At 45.4% G+C, this 19,629-nt stretch overlaps 1 protein-coding gene across 1 annotated transcript in view; it reads left to right on the forward strand.

The window, feature by feature from the left end:
- NAA15 (N-alpha-acetyltransferase 15, NatA auxiliary subunit) overlaps nucleotides 1–19,629 on the forward strand; it is a 778,287-nt gene that overhangs the window by 641,329 nt on the left and 117,329 nt on the right. Inside the window, exons 17-18 of the mRNA XM_086962172.1 lie at nucleotides 5,910–6,008; nucleotides 12,853–12,996. Coding sequence (XP_086818298.1) covers nucleotides 5,910–6,008; nucleotides 12,853–12,996 — 243 coding nt within the window. The remainder of the gene's footprint in view (nucleotides 1–5,909; nucleotides 6,009–12,852; nucleotides 12,997–19,629) is intronic.

The raw sequence follows: 19,629 nt of genomic DNA on the forward strand, positions 1-19,629 counted from the left end.
TTACCACTAGCTGTGTATCATCAGCATAACTGATGATGGTGACTCCAAATGGGGCGACCACCTCCTCCAGTGAGGCCATGTACACGTTAAACAACGTGGGGCTAAGTGACGAGCCCTGGGGCACGCCACACCGGAGGGGGATGGCAGGGGAGCGGCTGTCACTTTCCCAGACTTGGAAGGAACGTTGGCATAGGAATGATGTGAGCCATTCCAACGCTTTGTCCTTCACTCCGATGTTTCCCAGGCGATGGATCAGGACCTGGTGGCTGACAGTGTCGAAGGCCTCACTGAGGTCCAGGAGGATCACTGCCACTGATCCTCCCGTGTCCAGGATGTCTCTGGCCTTCTCCACTGCTGCCAGGAGTGCGGTGTCAGTGCCATGGCCTGGTCTGAAGCCCGTTTGAGAGTTCTTGAGCAGATGGTTATTTTCCAAGAACTGTGGCAGTTTTTTGTTTACAAGTTTCTCAGTAACCTTACCAATCCATGGGAGGAGGGAGATGGGTCTATAATTTGATAGATCCTCAGGGTTTAGGGAAGGTTTCTTAAGGAGTCCTTTAACGACCGCCGCTTTCCAGCTAGGAGGGACTTCCCCTTGGGATAGTGAGGTGTTAATCAGTGCGGTCAGCGGGGGCACTATGGTGTGGGTGATTTTTTTAAGAAACCGTATAGGCACTGGGTCACTCTTGATAGAGGCAAATGTGGTGGCTACTTCTTCCATGGTAACCGGGCCAAAAGAGGTCAGGTGAGGGGCAGGTGATTTCATGGGGGGGTTTGAGGGGGAGTTAACCTTGTCTCCTCCATTGAGTTCGGCAACAGTCGCGGCGTCAGTCGCGGGGAGAGAGGCGAGAATCTTTTTGATTTTGTCATCAAAGAAGGTAGCTAGTTTGACCCATTTGTCCTCCGCTTCTTTGGGGTCCAGGTGTTTTTCTGGGGGGTTAGGGACCTGTAGGAGCTCTTTAAGGATAAGGAAAGTTTCCCTAGCCGAGCAGGAGGAATTTTTTATTTTTTCCTCATAAAAGGCACCTTTGGCGATACGAAGTGCCAGTTTGTATGCTCTCAAGGCGGTCTGGAATACATCTTTTTTAGTAGCCGACTTATCCTTCCTCCAACTCCGTTCTGTCTTTTTGCATTCCTTCCGTAAGGCGTTCAATGCAGGGGTGTACCAAGGAGCAGGATTGATCCTCTTGGTGTGTTTGAGCGTGCTGGTATGGGGAATGAGATTATCTAGGGAGTGGGTGAGCCAATCGTTAAATTCTCTATCCGCCGTTTTAGGATCCGTAGAGGGGAGAGGGATGGATTCTTTCAGCTTAGCTTCCCAATTCTCGGGTACCAGCTTGTGCCATCGCCTGGCGAGGGTCCTGGCTTTGGGTGGTTTTATTGGAGTGGTTTTGAGATGCCAGATCATGGGAATCAGTAAATGGTCAGTCCATGGAAAAGAGATGGGTGCCTGAGATTTGAAGTTACGGAGATTCGTGAAAATCGGGTCTAAAAGGTGGCCCTTTTCATTGGTGGCTTGTGCGTTCGTGAGATGCATGTCAACTGACGAGAGATCTGTCAATAGGTTGGCTGCAGGGTTATCTGTGGGATCAAGGAAATGGAGATTGAGATCTCCCAGAAGAAGGAAATTTGAGGCAGTGGTTGCTTTTAGTGTAACACGATCCATCAGTGAGCTGGAGAAGTCCCCAAGTGAGCCTGGCGGTCGGTAGACTAACAGACCGGAAAGGGAGGTTGTGGCCGAGATCTGTAGAGTGAAGTTTCAACTTTCACAATCTTTGACGTTCCCATTGTCAATCCTGCAGGTGAGGTGATCCTTGTATAGGATGGCTAGCCCACCGCCTCTGCCGACAGGTCTGTTTAAGAAGCATATTTGGTAGCCGGGGGGGACGGCGTTGACCATGTCGAAGTCGTTGTTCGGCGTTAGCCATGTTTCTGTAAGAAACAGTATGTCCAGCGTAAAGTTTTGGACGAGGAGATTTATTTTGTGAGCATGTCTGACAAGAGACCTGCAGTTGAGGAGGCCAAGTCGGAGGGTTTGTAAGTGTGCTTGCTCCTCCGGCGGGTTGCAGAGGACACATCCCGTGACTGGGTTGTCTTCCCCGACAAGTACATAGTTTTCAAACGCTAGACAACATTACCCCACCGCAACATGTACTTGCAACACAACATTAAGTTGGCTACAATATCAATGGCGAATCAGCTTCACTAAGGGGACTGATCGCCATGAGATGCTGGGGCATACCACAACAACAATCCTCTAACATACATTGAGTGGTTCACTGAGGCCGGTGTAAAATATACAACATACATAAAGCCTGAAACAGACGGTGCTGCAGATATGACACTATGCATACTCTAAACGCACTTTTACTTGTAAGGGACAATTGAGTCTCACTCAGCAAGACTACAAACCCCAACATACAGGTACATATCTATGCACGCTACACAGAATTTCTTTCAGCGATGCAATATGTACTTGCAGCACAACATTGTTTTGCTTCGATAACAAAAGCCGATTGAGCTTCACTAAATGGGCTGATCACCATGAGAGGGGTGGGCTTACCACAACCACCCTCACCTCACACACACTATGGGCGTAGCGAGCCCAAAAGGTGGAAGTCTTCTCCTACCACAGAGACTGCCTTCACACCATAAGGGAACCGGCAGCGCTTCAAGGGGAGTTAGCCACCGATTCCATTCAGAAAGCCGGCAACTGAGGTTCACTGCAGCCTTTCTGAACACCGTAAAGAAGCCTGGGGCTCTTCAATGGAGTTCACCGAGACTTCAAAAGGTATCCCATATGACCGGCCAACTGCGGTTCACCTGGACCTTAAAATGCGCCAACCACAGTGGGGGGTACACACCCTACTACCACGTGCTGCACCTACACACATTAACACAATCAAAGCAATACCTCATACATTGCATATGCCTAACATATAGCCAAGCAGGTTCAGTGGGATTATGTAGGAACACATTCCCCACATGTGGCCCACCGTAGGGGACCTCCTACTCATCACAATGTATAAGGGCAAACCCAACACACACCTAACCAGGGCGTGTTCCCGTTACAACTACCATTACCAGCCATAAAGGCAGAATGAACACACAGCCGGGTGCAGTTCTTCAGGCTTACTGCCTACATTGTAGGAACTACACATGGTCTGCACACAGCACAGTCAAATGTTACGGTGTTTCTCCCTTGCAAGTAATCACAATGCAGCTCAATACCAGAAGACACCAGGCAATAGCCTGATAAAAATTAGGAGACCATTCGCAAATAGTTAGCCAACAGGTCCACGGTGCGCAATACACTCAAAGGTCCGTCACCCTCCTTGAACCCAGTGGCCAAACTGAGTCCAGGACAACTTCTCCTGCACAAGTCAATATTTGGATAGACAACATGGGTGGAGTATTCTTCGTAAAGAAAGGATAAGCGCACACACGTGGGCTTCTGCATCAAAATATACATATTAGATATATGGCTGATATAGCATCAGGTACGCTTATATGTACAAGCTAAGGCAGATAATAGGGTAAGGCCTTTAACAGGACGCATAAGCAGGCAATAGCGCCCATGTTCTACAATACCATAACCACGGACGGGTGGTAACAAATTTCAACAGGGCATCAGCATGCCCCTGCAGTTGTCTGGGCTACCAAGGTGAGCATCAGACAACAAATGCGTACTCCCGTAAATCAGCCAGGCACCCAAAAAAAACATTAAGCTTTCTCTACTTATGGTAGTAAAAACCGGCCCATTGCATCAACAAAAGAAAAGAAAACAAAAAAAAGGGAGCTAGTGGTTTGTAAGGACCATAATAAAAATAGCACGCACAGAATATAACAAGGAAATCAGGTGTTAGCCTACACAGGGATGAATGGGCCTAGAACGTTTAACCATTTGAATAAAATATTCAATGGGGTTGTTCCTGGTCACATCTAGCATTTTTTAAACAAATACAAATTAATACGCAAAGTAGTACGTATATGGGTACTTTCCTCAAAGGAAAGCCGTATGGATACCTACGAGGTAAACAGGTAGGCCAATAAGTAGCAGGAGGGGCACGGGCCCACTCTACTAGGAAGACGGGTGCAACAATAGCCTTCCTGGCTAACACACCCTTTCAAGGCATATGCCTGGCGGCAACATGGGCTTCGGTGCACATTTTCAAGAAGCACTACTGTGTGGATATACAAATGAACAAGGAAGCACGTCTGACAAAAGGTGCTTCAACATATGTTCAACAACCAACGCTCCTCTTCCACACAGCCGCCGCTAAGGTAACTAAACCGCTACGAAGTCTATGCACAGCATAGTGAATCCAGAAAGATTAACGCTGCAAAACGAATAGTTGCTTACCTGTCGGTGTAGTTTTGCAGCTTGCAGATCTTTCTGGATTCACTAGCGAACCCACCCATCTCCGCCAGAAAGATGAGGTGGTAATACAAGGATATATAGAGATAAAGATGTTTGCATACGCATGTAGACACATACATGCAAAAAATAAAAACAGGTGTGTAGATGTCAATATGTCTATAATATTTATATAGAAGTCAACTTTTAAAAATCTACAAGTGTCCCTGCACTCTCAGCCCCTTAGGCAATATATATAGTAGACTTATTAAGCGATGAGAAAAAAAATCACAAGGCAGAAGGGGAAAAAATAATCTGAGAGCCTGCACACACACGATGGGGGTTGAGGCCTCACCGGGAGGATCAGGTTTCGCAACCTCCCACAGCAAAAAAATTAATTAATAAATACAAAGCACTTTCCGAACTCCAACAACTAGATGGCGGAATATTCACAGCATAGTGAATCCAGAAAGATCTTCAAGCTGCAAAACTACACCGACAGGTAAGAAACTATTAGGTCTGGACTCAAGAGGGGCTGGCCTGTGACCGCGACAGTGGGCGACTGGTAGTCTATAGCGGCTGCACTTTGGGTAAACTGGGGAATACTTCGTGGGACGTCTACCCTGCAACCAGGAACCCCTCACTATTTTCGTAGACCAATGAATCCGTGCAGGAAAGAACCCTTACACCGCGTTGCATCCACAGCATCTTCAGATCATCTTAAGCATCCTTCATCTCTTGCCTCAGGACCACTCCATAAGTGCCCATTGCAATGTGTATCAAGTGTCTGGAACTGTTAAAGGACTGCTTTTCCTGTGAAGGTAAATTTTCGATGAGGGCCTTGCTGGTCACCCTGACTAGCTTCCTACCAAAGTTGGTTGCACCAGTACTTCTAACCAACCGCATTCACACTTAACCAAGTTTTCCTTGAAAAGGTTTTTTTCCAATCCGTTGACTTTGCCAAGGTTTGTTCATGGTTGAGTAACATTGCACTGACTTATTATTGCTTGTAAAATCTATATCGCCGAAATACTCCAGTAGATATTTTTCGTTCTAGTGTCTAAAAGCTTTTAAAAAATATAACCTATTTTCATAAATTGGTGTCTGATTTCTTGATTGTTGTTGATTTCGTCTTAAATTATGTTGGTGTTGTTTAAACGCTTAGCACTTGTTCCTCTGTGTAAGTCTTGCTGCTCAGTCCCACAGCTACCTAGGATTGCTCTGAGGGTTTGAAAGATGAAACCCTATGGTCCTAATAGTTTTGATAGATACTTCACACAGTGAGGTTAAACTACCACACCACTTAATATACCCAATTTCCTCACACATACTGTTTTATATATATTTAATCATTTATTCCTCCATTTATTTTAAATGTCATATTATGAGTTGGCAAGATATCATTCGAAATAGACTGAAGTGTATTTAATTCAACTTGGTGTGTTTAGTCTGGTAAGTAAACCTCAATTATATGTACCATTTGTTGTGAATTATTGCACATCTGTGCATTTTGTTAGTATGTCTCTAATGTATACTTTTTGATATTGCTGTATAGAGAAGTTTCTTCTGATGATGCAGTCCATCAAGAGGGCGTTTTCTATCGACTCCAGTCATCCGTGGCTTCACCGATGCATAATACGCTTCTTCAGTGCTGGTATGGATTGGTTTCCTACAGTTATTTCTCTTATTGAGTATAGGGGTTAATCTGCTGAAGAAAGGATAAATTTACCAGTGTAAATGTACATTTTTGTTTCAACCATATTTTGATAATTGATTATGAATCTTTGAGGGAATGAAAGAGTGGGTGGATGGTTTGCTGACAGGCATTACATTCTAATTAAGCATAGCTAATATGATATAACTGGTAAAGGAAAGTGGGCTAGTTAAGGAATAAAGAGATTGTTCCAAAGTATAGTCTGTCATCCCAACAGCTTAAAGTTATGTTTAGCTATAGGATGTATTACATTTCAATTTTGGCTTAGAAGGAAAGGAGTATATTCATCCAATAGGATCTCCTGTCCAGAAGTGTTGGTGATTCTCCCTTGAATATTGTTATATCTTCTTGAGGGCTTGTTATTTACGATGGATTACTGTGCTTTTCCATGGTGGAGTGCCTGCATGTTGATATTCGCACAATTGCCTATTTTGTTTTCTAAGCCCTTTTTATCCTCCAGTTCGACCCTTTTAGAACTATTTTTAAATTGCATTGGATTCTGGGATAGCAGAAGATCCTGTCCTTGAATTCAAATAAAACCCAACACTGCAAATATAATTTCTGAAATACCATTGAAATATTTCCCTTTTCTGAAGAATACTTCTAACCACAGATTCCTCATCTTGTGAATACTCCCCCATGCGGCAGACTGAATCTAGATACTTTGGAGCAGTACTCTTGCACACCAGTAAGTGGCAGTGTGCAGCTCCTGTCCAGTGTCATTCTGCTGTGGAAGTGGTGAGTGGAGCTGCATGTAAACACTTCCCTTGCATGCTAGTGTCAGTTTATTTTTAATTCCGCACCTTCAGTCACTGACCTAAAGCTTTCCCTTGGTCTTGCAAGTCTGAATTTTCAGCAAATAATTAGCCAGTTTAAAAGGGAAAATATCTCCCCCTAAGCCTACGGGGGTAAAGCTATGTAGCGACAGTTGCAAAGAGATGTCTGTGACCTACTCTCATGAGGTAGGTCTTTGGTGCCTAAGGTCGGGCACAAGTTCAGGATCTATTACGAGTGCGCCCAGATGGACCGCTAGGCCAAACTTTCCATTTCCAACAGGAGTCCTCTCCACACAGCAATCAGTCGAAAAGAAGGTCCCACTCCCAAAGTAGTTCCTGGAGCTGATTATTACCACTGTTGAAGTGTTTAGTTAAGTGTAATAAAAAGCATAAGAAGTTGAAGTGGGAATGGTTCCTTCCAACAGCGCATGGGTGTAAAAGTGCCTTTCAATCCTGCTCCCCATCGGAGCCGATTCAGAGTCTAGTCTATTTAACAGTCCCCTCATGCATTCCTCCGAGCCCCAAGAATCCATAGGAGACTCAAGCTGGACTTCCACTGACTGATCCACCCTTTATGGCGCCTGTGCTTCTTGAACCCACATGTTCAGCACAGGTTCCAGCATCAACCATTGTGCCTTTTCCCTTTGCATTAATGAGGATTTGAGGCCCATTGTGCTGTAGACTCCAAGCAGAATCAACCACAGCCTCAAACAAGGCCACTCCTGGCTCCAACTGGAGCGCACTCATCAGGCAATCTTTCCGATTCTGGCCCTTTGCCCTTACCAAGTGGTAGGGTCCAAACTTTGCACAATCTTTTCAGCACTGACTCAGACAATGACCATTACGATTAAGGGTATGATTATTTCTCACAATGTGAGGAGGAAAATGTTTATGAAGAAGTCCAAGATGCTAATGGTCCGTATACTTCTCCAGGGACTGGTCTTGTGTGTCCCTCCCATCGTTGCTCCTACTACCACCCTGCCCACCCTCCTCTCTCCATGGTCCTCATTAGTAAGGAAAGTGACACCTTTTCAATTGTTATGTAAAGGGTGACATAAGTCTTAGACCTTAAGCTCCAGGCTATGTAGGTGAAGACTGTTTTGACTGAGACACCTCAGCCTGATCAGGCCCTTACAGAACCTCTATTACTATTTAATAATTCCCTTACGGGTACCCTTTTAGGCTCTTGGGTGAAACTACATTTAGGTCCACCTATTAGGCAGGTTGCTCATCTCCATGGCCCTGCACCGGCCCTCTCACACAACATCAAGTGCCATAGAGTTTGGTGGGCCAGGAGCCCACCAGAAAAGGAACCCCAATACCTTCCCTCCCACCCTACTTGATCTGGGGTGTAGGAAAGTGCCCCTTTTGACATGATTGCTTCCACTGTTTGCCTGGTACATGATGTATCTGAAACAGACATGTTAGTAATGGATTCTTTACCTTAGAATATCCCCAGGCGTCAGACTGGATCTGGAAAGTTTTGCTTAGCAGTACCCCTGCGCGTCAGTAGGTGCGTTCTGCGGCTCCGCGCCCGTCGCTGGCATCGTAAGCGCCGAGATGACGTCACGGAGACTACTTAGGCGCCACCCATGCGCGCTGACGTCAGTTCTTTCTTTTTCCGCGCCAGCAAGCGCAGATCCGTATTGAGCAAGTACCTTAGTCACTTTTTGACTACTTTTGAGACTTTGGTCTCCCCTCTTTTATTTCTCCTGATGCACATAGGGATGCCTGTCTTTAAGTCCTGTGGGGCCTGCCGCCATAATATGTTGGTGGCTGATCCCCGCGATGTTGGCCTCTACTGCCTGGAGACTGACCACGACTGCCGGGATTGTCGAGCCATGGCCCTGAAGGCCTTGAGGGAGCGGCGCTGGAAATTGCTGGAGGGCCTGCATTTGTCCCACTGCCGCTCCGGATCTTGGGGCCGTTCGCGGGACCGGAGCCGTCTTTCCTCGGGCTCCAAGTCTTCGGATTGTGGTAAACGTCATAAAATTAAGTCGAAGAAGCTTGTTTGCTCTCAGAAATCCAGTCGCTCATCAGAGGCGGATGAGGGGGACAGGGGCTCTGCAGCTGCGGCTCCTCTGGAGCCTGGGAGTCCCACGGTCTACCCGCAGTACCAGTGTCCGTCGGCATCTCCTGAACAGGTGCAAGAGTTTCTTGCTGCCATGGACCACCTTTTTAGGCCTTAGGCTCCCGCTGGCACGCCTTCTGGCCCGGCGATCCATTGTCTAGACCCTGTTGGCCCGGCATCTCAGCCAGAGGATCCAGCCCCAGCGCCACAGGATCCTACGCCGTTGGCTCCGGCACCTCGAGGTGCAGCGTTGCCGGCTCCGGCCCCGCCCTCGGCTCCACCCTCTGCGCCGCTTTGGGTGCCGTCCTTCCAACCTTGGCCCGGTTCCAGTACCATTTTGTTCCGGCCTGGGATCCGCATTGGGCGGCGGCGGTCCGACCCAGGCCTGCGCCGTTCTCTGCGCAGTTTGTCCCTGCTCTGGTCCTGCCGCCACGACCTGCCCCTCAGGTGCGGGAGGCGGAGGAGGACTGGGAAGGATCCAAGGACCCCCCTGCCTGGCAGTGTGATTCCGAGCAGGACTGGGTGGACGACTTAGAGGACGCCGGCGACCTCGATGTCTCTTCTGACCCGGGGTTTGCCTCTCCTCCACCTACGATGGAGGAGGGCGCTTCCTACACGATGGTGCTCCGTCGGGCTGCTGAGGCCCTCGACCTCCCCACAGTGGCCCTCAAAACCAACCTCCTCACTGAGGTGCTCCAAACAGCGTCTACTTCGTCCGAGCCGTTGCTTCCCTTCAATGACGTCCTTACCGACGTCCTCTTGGGCACTTGGTCATGTCCAGCCATGGGGGCTCCTGTGGATAAAAACGTTGCCAGACGCCACCGCCCGGCGACCCTGCCTTTATGACAACCCATCCCACGCCTGAGATCTGGTCTTCCATGCCTCGGCGTCGCAGAGTGTCTTTCCCACGGCCCCACCAGATAAGGACTCCAAGAAACTGGATCAGTTTGGTAAGCTGTTGTTCTCTTCGGCCAGCTTGGGCCTGCAGTCGGTGAACACTGCATGCTTGTTGGGCCGCTACTCTCATGCAGTGTGGGATACCGTGGCTCAGGTGTTGCCTCAGTGTTCTCAGGAAGTCCAGGCTGTCCTTTCTCAAGTGATTGCTGAAGGAAAGGATCTGGCTAAGTTCACCATTCGGTGTGGTTTGGACACCGCAGACTCATTGGGCAGGGCGATGTCTACAACAGTGGCGTTGCAGTTCCACGCCTGGTTATGTTCGTCTGGGTTCTCGCCTGATGTCCAGGGCTTGCTCATGGATATGCCCTTCAACGGCATCTGCTTGTTTGGGGATAAGGCCAACAGTACCTTGGAGCGCTTTAAGGACTTGCGGGCTACGACCAAGTCCATGTGTGTCCGGGAAGGAAAAGGAGTTTTGAAGGTGGATTTCTTTAATGACTCGTGTATTTATTTTTTGAAAATCTTTATTAAGCATTTTTTTGACAAAACGCCACAACACCCCCCTCCCAATCTGGTAATAAATAGCAAGGGAACAGCCAATTATAATATTTTCCAGGAAGTACAAATATTGTCTTCAATTCCGTCGGCGACGTTGCGCTAACTAATAATAAAAAGTAGAAAAAAAACAAATAGGCCACCAGCCAGTATTTGAAGTGCTATGTGCTCTGTTTACAGATGGTAATCATCAAGACAACTCTTCTGTGAATACATCAGTTATCTAAAAAAAACAATGGTGGATCTCCAACTGTTGGTTAAAAAAGGGGTGTGCCAACGTACACTTAAAAGAAAGAGGAGAAAGGCAGTTTAATTATTCCCTATTGTGGGGCGCTTACTGATTGCGCTGGAAGATTACTCACCTCTCCTTTTATTCTTCAGCTCCATTCCGTCCTCCTTGGAGCCCTCCCGGTGCATGCTGGGTTTGGTAGTCCCCGTCCCAGCCGGGTGTTCTGTCACTGTGGAGGCCTGCTCACCGGTCTCGTTTTGGAGATTTTAAAACCTCTTCCGGCCATCCTTGTATCTGGGTCAGCAGCAGTCAGGAAAGCCTGTCTCTGTCTCTCCCGGGCAGTTTGGAGTGCCGCAGCCAGGTCAACCAGGAACACAGAGCACTTCCCAGTTGACCTCCTCCTTACAGGCGTGCAGCGGGAACGGGCCGCAGGGCTGTGCAAGGATACCAGAAGCCACAGCGCATCCAGCATCACGTGTCTGACTTTCCTCTCTGGAACCTCTGCTGCCCCGATTCCTATTTCTGTGAATTCTGTGTACTATATATACATTGTCTCTATGGTTCGTTCTCCCGTTTTGCCTCGGTGACACGGAAAAAATGGGTGGAACGAACGTCATCACGCCGACATGGTTCTCTTATGGCTCCAGTGACGTCATGCGGAGCAGCATGCGGAGCCATGGCATTGTGACAACCTCGTCGACGTGGAGAGCTGGGAAAAAAGTTCTGCGGAATGGTGGCGCAGGGGATATTCATAAGGTGAGGAATCCACAGGCAGGTGCTGTATCCACCCGAAAAAGCGTTACCGAAGGTAAGTAACTTGTTCATGTTTTGACTGTACAATGAACAAAACCTCTGCCTCCCCAGTAGACTCTTAACCTTGGGGATCATAACATTATAGGCCGAGCAAGAGCGCAGGATCCTAGACAGGAGGTACCAGATGAACATCCGTTTCTAATATTCTGGGCCTAAGCCATGCTAGGCTTTAAAAGCAATGAAAAGTGCTTGGAAGTCAAAGTGCTTGCAGATGGGTTCTCAATGGAACGAAGCCAAGGCTTGCAAACCAAATTGATGTTTGGGGATCCTAAGTAACATTCGCGCCACAGCGTTCTACAGGACTTGTAGTTGGTTTCTGAGTCTCTGCTGCATGTTGACATATAGTGTATTATAGTAAAGTTTCGAGAGCACCAGAGTAGTGACCACCAACTTCTGCATATCTTGTAGAATGATCTTCAGGACAAAAAAGATTAGGAGTTCATAAAATTAACGTGCTTATCAAGTGAAAGTTGGTCATCGAAGATGGTCCCAAAAGATTTTGTCATCAAAGATGATCCCAAATGTTTTGGAGTATGTAGAGTTCCTACTTCCTGTGGCCACTAGGTTGGAGACCAGAATGATGTATTGTTGCCCAGCAGGAGCACCTTGGTTTTACCGGAATTTTACTTCAAACAATTTCTTGGACATTAAATTACTGGTCTTCAGCATGTAGCTATGAAATCTGCCCCCTGCGTCCTCTGGGTTTCCGGCCAATATAACCATCTGGGTGTCGTCTGCATATTTAACAACCGAGAACCCAAGCTTTTTAATTAGTGCAGCCAAGGGGGGTAACTTAAAGATTAAAAAGCATAGGGCTCAAAGATGAGCCTACAGAACACTGCATGGTAGCGAGAAGGTGCTGGAAGAGAATTCATCCGGGTCACTTATTGTTCTCTCTCTGAATGAAATGATTTTAAAAGGGCCAGAGCAGAGCCCTTTATGGTTATGGAATCGAGCTAGTCGGAGTATTTCCAGAAATATAATTACTAAAAGTAAGTGACTTGTTCACTTATTCATATCATGGTCAATGTAGATTTATTCTGGGTATTTATTTGGCAGTGTCCTAGGTGGCTAGCTTCCTTCCTGTAGTTTTTTCATAGACCACTTTAGTCATATGAGCTTTGTGTCATACTCTTGGATTAAGTGGTATAATATGATCTTTCTTATGTGTTGATGTAAAGTTTACATTTTTTAGCTTTGTGGCTTTCCTACAGTAGTGCTAGGCGTTTCATCTGACCGGTTTATTTCTAATGAAAGTAAAAGCTGCATACATTTTTTGAGCATAGGCAACTTCACAAGAAGTTAAATATGTGATCAGCCTTTTATACATTACTGAGGTTTTGTAATAATGTATTGCACATCTTCTCTAGAAGACTTTGATTTTCTTTTTAGTTTTTTACATTGTATTTTGTCTCTGCATTTAATAATTTTCTTTTAAAACAGTTTCAGAAAGTAAAGAATTACCGGAAGCAGTGAGGACAGTGTTAAACCAAGAAATAAACAGACTTTTCGGAGACACACATCCCAAAAAGTTCAATGAAGCTTTTCTTGCAAAAAACATTAACTCAGTACCACACAGATTATCAGGTAAGGTTCACTTTGTTTGGTATAAACTGACACTTGCCCTCTGTCTTGCATGACACCATTTCATTGACATTCATCCTGTCTGTCTGTACAAATGTACAGAGGGCAAACTTAATCTGGGAATTCATCTTAATTAATTGTATTGTTCATAAGCACTGAACAGTTTCACCGCTGATACTTCAGGAACACTTATTTTAGAAACAACAATAGTGTAAGCACATATCCAGAGTGTGTTAGACCTACTGGGGCCCTGTAACAACATCAAATATTTATATAGCATCTAGTTTTAGGTGCTACAATTCTAATCATGTTTAACCTTTGGCAGTGTTTCCTTTGGAGCTTAGTTAAATTGAACATGGGGGTCGTTGGGAGACCCAAGGTCTCTAGTTCTCAGCTGAATTGAACTCTGGCTTGAGGGTGGAAATACCGGTATCTGGTCTCTAGAACCAGCTATAGTCTTGGGCCAACCTTTGGTGCAACTCTGCTAACAATGTTTGGTGCTGTTGTTGACCCTCCTGGTGATGGCCTGGTGACCTAGTGTTTGATTCTCTGGCATCCAATAAGTGGGGATAGTACACAATGTTTTAAATATGTAGGATCCATCGAATGGTCAGAAGTGAACTGAAAGTGCAGGTTTTTGATAGCATCACATGGCTTACTGGGACAGAACTCGCAAGCTTGGTCCGATGGTGCCTTTATTGAGGCCTACATCTCAAACTACTTTATGCAGTAATTATTTCTGGTAAGACGGGCACAACCACAGAAGCTACTGCTTTATTCAAAACCAACAAGTGGTTGCCTTTTGGGAGACTACAATGGGTGAGTGTAGGTAAGTGGCCCTTTTTTACAGGCTCACCACAAGTTTTGCCTGGTATCTGATGCAACTTGGACAGAAGTGCACTGGGTTCCTGCTATACATGTCCCCAGTGGCAGGTCTCTTTCCTAAACTGTACAATTGTTCCCCCAATTGGCAATACCTTTAGCACCCTCTGTAATTCCCTAGTATGTGGTACCCCTGGTACCGAATGCAAGGAGGCTAAAGAGGGTCCCCAAAGGCTGCTGCATGCATTGTGCCACCCTAAAGAACCTCTCAGCACCAAACTGCCATTGCAGGCTGCATGTCTTGGTACAGAGAAAAGTCAAAGCACAACATGGTGCCATGCTTGCAGACACTGCATGCAGTATAGGTAAGCCACTCCTACAGCATTCAGGGTGCACTATACTACATGTGTGGACATATCTGCATGAGAAGATATGCCCCTGTGATGCCCTACTCAATTCATACATATCACAAATGAACAAAAGACATTTTAATTGCATGTGCTGGACACTGGTAAAATTGAGTTCCACAGCTACATGACGGCTTCACTGAAATCTGTCAAGTCAAAAATTTATTGCATAATTAATTAAAATGATTACAAATTCGCATAATAAAAAACCAATGCAAGTTAATAACATTTCTTAAGTTAATACTTCTCAAGATCAGATGCCATTAAAAAATTATGCAGATCAAAGAGCAATAATAGGAACTTCTTCGGGCACTAGTCTGTCTCAGGGTTTCTTTTTCTTATCCCGGTTTGAGACCCTGGAGTTAAGGTATCCCTGATGGTCCTTCGTCACGATGTTCCCCCTGCTCAGATTCTCTTAAGCATTTACTAGCCTCAGCCAGAAATTTCACCACCCGGCATGCCAACATAGTGGAGGAACCGCCCAACCAGCTTGTAACTGCATGTCTGCAGGAGCGAATGTTCATCTCATTAAAAATGGATTTCAAATATCGTCGTCTCTGTCCTATCAGTGCCGGGCATGCACAGAAAAGATGGGCTAGAGTTTCACTTTTATACCCACAGAGTCGACATTGCTCCGACTGGTGGGCGTGTTTCCAAGAGGGTAGTAAGTCCTTCGAGACATGCATGCCCATCCTATAGTCTATAAAAGCTTTTTTTAAGTGACCGTTAAAATACGATGTAAGATATGCAAGAGGTTTTAGTGTTATAAAAGAGTTAATGATGGTCCAGCCATGTCGACGATTTGCAATAGAATGTTTGTCCTCCAAAAAGGATTTCCTTTTCGCTGCCCCGTTAGCTAGTCTGCTTAGGGTTGATTTATCTGTCCCCGCTTTCCAGGCTAGTTCCAGGTTCAGCTTTTCCACGCAGTATTTCAGGTACTTCCCCCATGTGTTCCCGGAATCGTTCTCCGCCCGTTGTTTGATTTCTTCCCAACTCAGCCAGTCCATTGTATCTGCGGATCGAAGTTTGTTGCAGATTTTCACGAAGCCGCTCATGCTCCGGAAATACTGATTTTGCAGTCCAAATTCAAGCCTGACTTGGGAAACTGAGGCGGATTTTGGGAGATTGAAGACCGCTTAGTAGATTTAAATCTGTAGGTCATTTAGAAAATCTGCCTCCTTACCACACCAGGTAACTAAACGATATGATAAGGTGAGCATAATTTTGGCTGCCATGACTTTTAATAGGTGCTTGTGGTTTGGGCAGTCCATTTTTGCTTTTAAAGATCGATACGCAAAAATCAGAGATTAAGCTTTTGCTTGAATTGCTGCTTTGTGCTCCTTATGATTTCCCCCTTTTGATATTATTATTCCCAGGTATTTGTATGACCTTTGTTCTTCCACTATTTCCCCTTTTGCCGTCCATATGTACTTTAGTTTTTTGCGGATCTACTAGGAGGACCACTTTTGTTTTGTCTTTGTTTAATTCCAGCCTTTCCCGATCCAAGTAAGATGTCAGTTTGTTAATGGCTCTTTGTAGGCTGATAGGTCTTTTACTCAACAGTACTATATCATCTGCATATTGCAAGAAATATATTGGGTTGTTGGCCAAAAATGGAGGATGATTTTCTGCCGATTCCATCACACTTGAGAGGTCACAAAGAAAAAGGTTAAACAGAGTAGGGGCTAATACACAACCTTGTTTTAAACCTTGATGCGTAGGAATGCTCATGGTTGTACTGCCTCCGTTACCCAGTTTCACTCTTGCCCAGGTGTTCCGGTATAGGGCTTTTATAGCTTGTAAAAGTTGGTTTGGCAGGCCCCAACTTTTAATTTACCCCACAAGCGCTCTCTGTTCACCCCGTCAAAAGCAGACTTGATATCGATAAAGCAGGCATACAGCCGGGCTCCCTTGGTTACCGCGATGTCCATTAGGAGTGACAGACAAGTTAAGTTTGTTATTGTCCCCATTCCTTGCCTGAAGCCAGTTTGATATTGAATTATCTTGGTTACTCCTATCCAAGCTTGTAGCTCAAGTAGGAGGCAGGAGGCGTAGAGCTTAGCCTCCACATCAATTAAGGATATCAGTCTATAATTTGTTGGATTACAATGATCTCCATGCTTGAATATCGGGTGGATAATATTGCCTTTCCAAGATGTGGGAACGTCTGCTTGTTTATACATGTGGTTAAATAAGAGAGTTAGAGTCTCTAGCCACATGTCCGGATCGTGCTTAAAGATAGCATTTGGCAGCCCATTCGGGCCTGCAGCTCCTTTTGACTTCAATCTTGATATGATCACCCTTAATTCTTTTTTGTTGATTAAATCAGCCAATTCAGTTTCCCCCTTTGAGTCTTCCTCGAACTCGGGTTTTTCCTTATTCTTAGTTCCATTTTGTTTATCCTCAATTTCCTGTGTAGCCCATAAACCTTTCTCTGTATAAAGCTTGCACATGACTGGTCCAAATATCTGCTCCGACTCCTGCTTCCTGTTGGAGATTTGCTCTTTGATTTAGATTGTTTATAATTTCCCAGAAGTCGCGACTATTAGGGTGTTTTCCCGCAATTATGAGTTTGTTCCAAATTTTTTCTTTGTACGAGGACTTTGCGACCTTCACGGCCTTTCTATAGATGCTCCTAGCTTCCCTTATGTTAGATTTGTTTATCACTGGCCCGATATTTTTTTTGGCTGGCAAGTGCTCGTAACTCCTTTGCGACCTTCTTTTTTTTTTTTTAGCTCTCAGGTCCATATTAAATCAGGGCTCCTTCTTACAATTGGCATTACTCTGATTCCCCATCCTTGCTGGGAACTTTTGCAGTAGATTCAGTATCATTTTCTCCCAGTTGGAAACTCGCTCATCCTCTTTTTGGATCCCTAGATTAACCAGCTCGGCTTTCACGAAGGCCTCAATTCTGCCCAACCCTTCACCACGCCATTTTAGTTTTTTTAGATTAAACTTAGAAGCTTGGTGAAGTAGGGAGGTCATTCTTGGCGCAATGATGTGTGTGATGTTCAAACTTGTTATTTGGGGGAGGTGATCAATTTCAACTCGTGGTACTATTTTGAATAAGTCAATACCGGGAAGTAGTTTGTCGCTTACAATAGTGTAGTCTATTATGGAGTTAACCCTGCCACTCAAATGAGTGACACCTGCTGGCCTGTCCCCCTTTGTGTTGCCGTTCAGGATTGACAGACCTGCTTCTTTTAGACTGGCTGCTAGTTTTTTTCCACAGCTGGTTGCTGACGTCTTCGCCGTGTCCTTATTTTTCCCGATAAGAACACTGTTGAAGTCCCTGGAGATAAACGATGGACAATGCGAATAGGATCTTTGCATTACTTTAATTAATGCTAGTAAGCTTGCGTGTTTCTCTTTTTGTGACTTTCTGTCTGGGTGGATATAGACATTGAATATTATAAATTGCCACAATTGAGTCCCGGATGGCGAAGATTCTGAAATTCTAGTCACTTGAACCCAGTTTAAACCCACGTCCAGCTCTTTTGATAACCAAATATATCTTTGGGCTATATAGGTCGATAAGCCACCACGAAGATGCCCAAAGGTTGAGAGGAGTTCCGCAAATATATGGAGTTCTTTAAATCCTGAGATTGAAGTGGTTATTAACTTCCATGACTCCTGGATTAAGATTGTCTTGTTGTTGAAAAAAGACCAGCGTTGCATGATCATGCGCCATTTCTTGGAAGCCGTACACATTCCATGAACAAACTGAAACACTTCTTGGCTTTATTGCGTTCTGAGGGAGCTTCTTGCTATGCGTTGCCAGATTTGGGTCAGAGTTAGGTAGATTTGTTACTCAGGACCATGGGTATCCAAGACCAGTCCGTTTTATCCGTGACGTAATGACCGGATACTTGCGGGGTGTCTGACGAGGGGGTCCTAATCCTTACCGTTGAAAGTACTGGCGAGGAGGCCCGGGCACCTCGCAGACAGGTGGTTGGACATCCTATATTTTCGTTTCCTTTTTTTGGGGTGCACGTACTGTTTTGCAAGGGATTGGGCGCGTGTGTTTTATGATGGAAATGCCCCATGGATCAAACTGAGATCTTACCGAGTATATCTTTTCAACCAAGTCTCTTGAGGCCCAGGTTGTAACGGTTTCCTCTATGTCAGAGTTGTTTTTATTAAGTTGAAATTCAACAGCGTAAAGGTCCTGTGACTTTATCTCTTTTAGAGCTGTTTCGTTAAATAATTTTAACAGGTTACCTCGATTGAGGGTGTCCTGTGGCCCCTTGGTTGGATATTCTGGGATGAAAGTTAATTTGAACTCAAACGGTTCTGACCGTTGGGCGAGCTCCTTTGCTCTTTGATATGCATTGAAAGACAACTGGTTATAAGGTTGAATGTTATTGCGCCTCTTGTCGATCGTTTGTTGTCCATGCGCTTCCGGTGCTACCTCCGCTGAATTTGTTGTTTTATGTGTTGGTCCTGCATTTGATGACTTTATTAGATCAGTGCACGCCGTCCTTTGTGATAGCGAGCATTTGCGTTCCTTTTCGAAAACTGTGACTTGCAAGGGGGTTAATGCGGTTTTAAATCCTGGACCGGCTATTTCCCCGGGGACTTCATATGGATTTCTTTCAACTGTTGTGCCTGTAGCCTGTGCGCTACTGACTATCGTGTCCTGATGGGGACCCATTTTAGGTGTACTTTTCATGTCCTTACTTTTGTTTGTCGGAGCTAGTGCAAGATAAGAAAGCTTGCAGCCACCAAGTCCCGCCGTTTGTATGGATTTTGATTTTACTTGACGCTGCTCCTGCCCTTCATATTGCAGGTTCAAACTTATTGCTCTGTGGGAGTTGAGACCTGTAGTTGGCGCTTGGCTCGTGTTTCCTATTGACTGGATGGGGAGATTTTTGATTCCTTGAATGGGGCCCCCTTCCCTGGGTGAATTTAATGTAATAGATTTGTCTGATGAATAGGTATAAATCTTCTCTCCCGGTAAACCAATTGGAGATTTTAGTTTGTTATCCTGGAGAATATTGGTTTTGAATATGGGAAAGATGTTGCCCAGGTCTGTGTTCGGTTGCCTTTTGTACTTAAGCCTAGCCTTTCTTGCTTTTTTCCTTTGCCTCTTTGTGGGTTTGTCCTCAGTAAAGGATTTTTGGGAAGACAGGGTATCTTCAATGACTAAGGCTGGATTCCCTGAACCCATTTCCTTTAAGGATTGGTCTTGATCCGTAGTTGATTTTCATTTTATTGCACCGTTTGCAAAGTTACTCTTGACCGTTAGTGACTTATCCTGGTTAAGATTATTTTCTTTCTCCTGACAGTGGCTGCGGGGTTGTTTTACCTCTCCTAAGATGTCCATCAGGATGGCCGGAAGGCTTGCTAGTTTATCAAGTATACTTCCGCATCCACAACTACACTGTTTGCATGGGCTGATGGTAGC

The sequence above is a fragment of the Lissotriton vulgaris genome, chromosome 3_1 (genome assembly GCF_964263255.1).
Source record: "Lissotriton vulgaris chromosome 3_1, aLisVul1.2, whole genome shotgun sequence".
Taxonomy (NCBI): Eukaryota; Metazoa; Chordata; class Amphibia; order Caudata; family Salamandridae; genus Lissotriton; species Lissotriton vulgaris.